The sequence below is a fragment of the Nanorana parkeri genome, unplaced genomic scaffold, assembly GCF_000935625.1.
Source record: "Nanorana parkeri isolate BGI_ZX_2015 unplaced genomic scaffold, ASM93562v1 scaffold1997, whole genome shotgun sequence".
Taxonomy (NCBI): domain Eukaryota; kingdom Metazoa; phylum Chordata; class Amphibia; order Anura; family Dicroglossidae; genus Nanorana; species Nanorana parkeri.
This window is the reverse complement of record NW_017308265.1, coordinates 233405-237765: the sequence shown is the minus strand read 5'-3', so window position 1 is coordinate 237765 and position 4361 is coordinate 233405. Positions and strand designations below refer to the sequence as shown.

General features: G+C 52.1%; 2 protein-coding genes across 2 annotated transcripts in view; one reads left to right on the top strand and one right to left on the bottom strand.

Annotated features, from left to right (window-relative positions):
* Positions 1-1215, bottom strand: part of MUTYH (mutY DNA glycosylase) — a gene marked incomplete at its 3' end in the record, with an annotated part of 4835 nt that extends 3620 nt beyond the window's left edge. The window contains exons 1-2 of the mRNA XM_018572318.1: positions 1200-1215; positions 69-146 (exon numbers count right to left, since the gene is read on the bottom strand). Coding sequence (XP_018427820.1) covers positions 69-144 — 76 coding nt within the window. The remainder of the gene's footprint in view (positions 1-68; positions 147-1199) is intronic.
* A 999-nt stretch (positions 1216-2214) lies between these two features.
* TOE1 (target of EGR1, member 1 (nuclear)) overlaps positions 2215-4361 on the top strand; it is a 9137-nt gene continuing 6990 nt past the window's right edge. The window contains exons 1-3 of the mRNA XM_018572317.1: positions 2215-2326; positions 3024-3064; positions 3946-4042. Coding sequence (XP_018427819.1) covers positions 2216-2326; positions 3024-3064; positions 3946-4042 — 249 coding nt within the window. The 5' untranslated portion in view covers position 2215. The remainder of the gene's footprint in view (positions 2327-3023; positions 3065-3945; positions 4043-4361) is intronic.

The following is a 4361-nucleotide window of genomic DNA, read 5'->3' as shown; positions in this document are numbered from 1 at the left end:
TGTGATAGCCAATCAAACGTTCACCTTTTATAAACACACAGACACCTCCTCCTCTTCTCCCCTCCTACCTGATTTGTTGGTTGAAGGCTTCTGTTCTCTCTTCGGGACTTTCCTGGAGGAATGTCTGACCACCGAGCGCCCCATCACTGGAGACAAAGACATGACAGGTCATTAAAGGGGTGTCTTTAATGGAGGGACTCCACAGCCCCCCCCCCCATGGACATGGGGTCTGGTGTACAGGGGACGTGTTGTCGGTCTGATATCATTATTGTCTATATAAGTGGCGGAATCTGCCGGAAAATGTATCCGATCTTTGTGTCAGGTTCTCATTACTGGGTCCCCGCTGGGGGGAAATGTCCCCGTACTTCCTGTGTGGTCACCAGAGGGTCCTCCCTTCCCTTCTCCATCCAATACTAAAATAAGAGACAGAGAGATGAATGAAGGCAAGGATACATAGAGGGGGGTGCACAGAGGGAGGGAGGGATCGATGGATGGATAGAGCGAGGGATGGATGGACGATATTACTGAACTCTCCTTCTACACATGAAAGCTGTAGTGTTGCCACCTGTCCAGAATTCACCCGGACAGTTCGGGTTTTGAATGCTGTGTTTGGGTTTCATGGCAGCAGAAACCCGGACACATGATGTCAGGCAGACAGGGGCAACCAAAATTAAAATAGGGGCTACTGGCCCTCCACTGAAAATAGTCTCTACTGTGATATTTACACATGAATGGGCGGCACTATTTACATATGAACAAGCCGCGACTCATTCTCCCACAAAAATGACCATGCGTCGCTGGAGTGTTCGGGTTTCGCTTGAAGAAAAGGTGGCAACCCTAGAAAGCTGCCCGGTGTCATTCTCATCCTCTGCTCTTAATTCTGGTCGCTGACCAGGGACAAGGATGCAGCAAAGGCAGAACTGACCTAAAAACCTGTTCTGTTACGGAAAACTGCTGAAGCCAGAGGATCAGCATGACAGAGGTGATGTGAGCATAGTGTGGTCTCAGGAGGAAAACTCTTTTAATGAATAGAATATGATCAGTATAGAAGATTAGACACAACAGTCATGAGTAGAGCAGTCGGTGTACCCAGCACAGGACACACAGCCAGCGATCAATACACAGACAGTGATAATAAATATGAGGAGGATGATGACAGTTCCGGTTCAGTAATTACAATGTTTCCCTCCACTACTTACCGCTCCACGCTGCCAGCCACAACCACTCCCTCTTCCTTTAATCCTTCACCCTGATTGGCTCAGGTTGGAAGAGGGGCGGGGTTGTAGCAAGCCGAGAATTCCCTCCCCTCCAATCAGACGCTCCCGGATGGTCTGTTGTCTGGAGGAGTTGCACACACTACGTGATGGTTAACGTCATCAATGCGCACCGGAAGTAGAGGAGCAGATGGAACCGGGAGCTGTGATTCGCATGTGACTATATTATTATTTCTCTATGACGGGGGCGAGGTGTGTAATGGGCATTATACATACAGAGGATGGTGGGAGATACCACATTGTATGTTGAGAGAGGGGATTGTGGACAGACACGTGACAGGTTCCCTCTTGCTCTGAGAGGACTACAAGTATCGGCACGGCTCCCCTCAGCCAGAGGGCCAATGATACCTCAAGTTACTGCGGGACTACAACTCCCAGCATATCCTATCAGCCACAGACATGTTAAATCCCCTCTGTGGTGTGGCTCCGGCATGCTGGAATTCTAAAGGACCATCACACTAGGTCTCCGCTAAAACTTCAACATTTAAAGGGTCCCCGTCACAAAACTCTGACACAGAATAAGGAAGAGATTTTCCCCTCCCCCGCCACACAGTGTTGCTCAGCTAAGGTGAAATCACCGGCTGAAGTCTATGCAGAATCCGACATTCTGAAAGAATGGATCTCCCAGTCCCCCGCTGTTCTCACTGGTCCCTGCACCTCCCTGCCGTGTCCTGTACTGTATGTAGGGAGGGGGGCCTGGGACATTGGCGCCCCCGGAAGTGTCGGATTCTGCAGAGTCTTCAGCCGGGGGATTCCTCATCAGCGAAGTCACATTCAGTGGTTCGGACTGTTGCAGGAGTCCGGCCATGTCATCGGTGGGCTGGTGAAGCCTGATCAGAGAGGCACATGATGGGGTTCTATACAAGGTGTGAGAGCCAGAACGGGATTGGTCAGCCTATTGCTGTATAAATAAAGCTTTTTTTTTTTCGGTTCAGGTGAAGATGGCGACTCTGCGGGTCCCCGTCATCGACGTCTACAATGACAATTTCTCCGAGCTGTGGCCCTCCATTCTGTTGGCGCTGAAGACGTCCACGTTTATAGCTGTTGACACTGTGAGTGATGGGAGATATCAGAGCACTTCCCATCAGTGGGGGTGGGGCATGGGGGGTGAGTAGAGAAGTGGGGGAGGAGTGATTGGGGGTTCTCTTGAAACCCCTCCCCTCTGCTTCTGATAGTCCCCTTTCTAGAACTCCTGTCGCTCTGTCGGGGCCCGGGGAATATACTTGGTGGTTGTAGACCAGGGTTAGCCAAACTCCGGCCCTCCAGCTGCGGTGGAACTACAAATCCCATGAGGCATTGCAGGAAACCTCACAGACATGACTCCCGGAGAGAGATGCATCATGGGAATTGTACTTTCACCACAGCTGGAGGGCCGGAGTTTGGCTACCACGGTTGTAGAGCAATAGACCTCCTCTCCCTCCCAGAATTCCATTATTGAGCCTGAGTGGCCAATCAGCAGACCCGAACAATGTCATGTGACACAATCAAGGGGGGTCACTAACCCTGTGTAAGCTCTGACAGCATCTGATATGGAGCTTACACCGGGATTGGACTCAGGGTGAAGGACCAGGCTGTTTTTTGGGGGGGGGGGGCGGGGCGGGGGGGGGGGGGGAGGGGGTGTGGCCGTGGAGTTAGGGATCAGTGAGTGTTAGGTTGTATTTCAAGAGAACCTGTCACTTTAAGCCTGAGGAACTTCCACCTCGGAATGTCGGTGTCCACGGCTAACATTCACGTTTTGTGTCCCCGCAGGAGCTGAGCGGCCTGGGGTCTCGGAAGAGTCTACTCAACCAGTACGTATCTGGAGTTCACGCTGATGAGCTGCGAGCGATTGTTTTACATGTGCAGATCTGTGCGGTTTTATATCTTATGTTTGTATGTGGCGTGTTTTATGCGTGTGATATTTCACTGGCAGTACTCATATATCCAGAGAACAGATACTTTGTATGATTTCCCTCGTAATCGGCTTTATTAGTTTCTGGATGTGAATCACATGATGGCTCATGGAAGAGTTTCTGTAGGAGAGTTAAAGGAGAACTATGAGGGGGGGAGGGGTGCTTTTCACTCACCTCATAGTTCTAGCCGACCTGTGACCTATGAGACTGTCACAGGTCGGCTCAGTAGATCGGGAGGTGAGCGAACACATACCGGCGTTTGCTCACTTCTCGATCCTGTCACGGCTCTCTGCCATGAGAGGGGAGGGGCTGGATTTCCCGCTCCAATCCACCAGCGCTGACTGGCGGAACGGATGGGGGAGGGGGCGGGTACAGCTGGCTCTGCCTCTCGATAGGCAGAGCCAGCTGTCACTCACGCAGCTGGGCGGATCTCGACGTTCATGTCAGGATCCGCTGCGGCGTCTCAGTATACCGCGAGCTGTAACTCCCTATATACTGAGCTTAGGGTGACGGGAGGACGCTAGTTTGTGTCCTCCCGTTACCCTGAACCCATAGTTCTCCTTTAGGTGCGGGCAGCTGGGAGACACCCGCAGGTGAGCACTGGAACTGCAGGGCTTAGCTCCAGCGCCACCTGGAGGCGCTCTGGATCCTAACACTGTGTATGGTGACTGGTGATCTCTATACAGACTGGATCTCCGCTGTGATTGGGTGGTGATGGCCCTGAGCTATATTGTACCGTGTGACTCCCAGTGATGGAGGTGTGTCTGGCTTTGTTCTAGGTGTATTGAGGAACGCTATAAGGCGATATGTCAGGCCGCTCGGACGCGCTCCGTCCTCTCCCTGGGAATCGCCTGCTTCAAAGAGCTGCCGGAAAAGGTGAGCGGTGATTGGAGGAACGCCGTATTTTATACTTTTTATAGTCAGAGGGTCGTTTTGGTGATGTCACTACTGTGCTGCTCACTGTTCTCCTTGCTGGAGGGGAAGCCGTACCTGGGAACCTGCAGTGCATGGAGCTCCCTGCTTCATCCATTCTATGGATCTGTGCTTCCTCCACCTCAGTCATCACCCCACCATCACCAAATCACCAGTCATTGGGGAGGGGGTCCGCTCTGACCTGAGGAAGCAAAGGCCTACCAAGATGTCCGCCTCCATACAGAGGCACAGTGCAGAAGAAGACTTGATAAAGCAGCAAAGG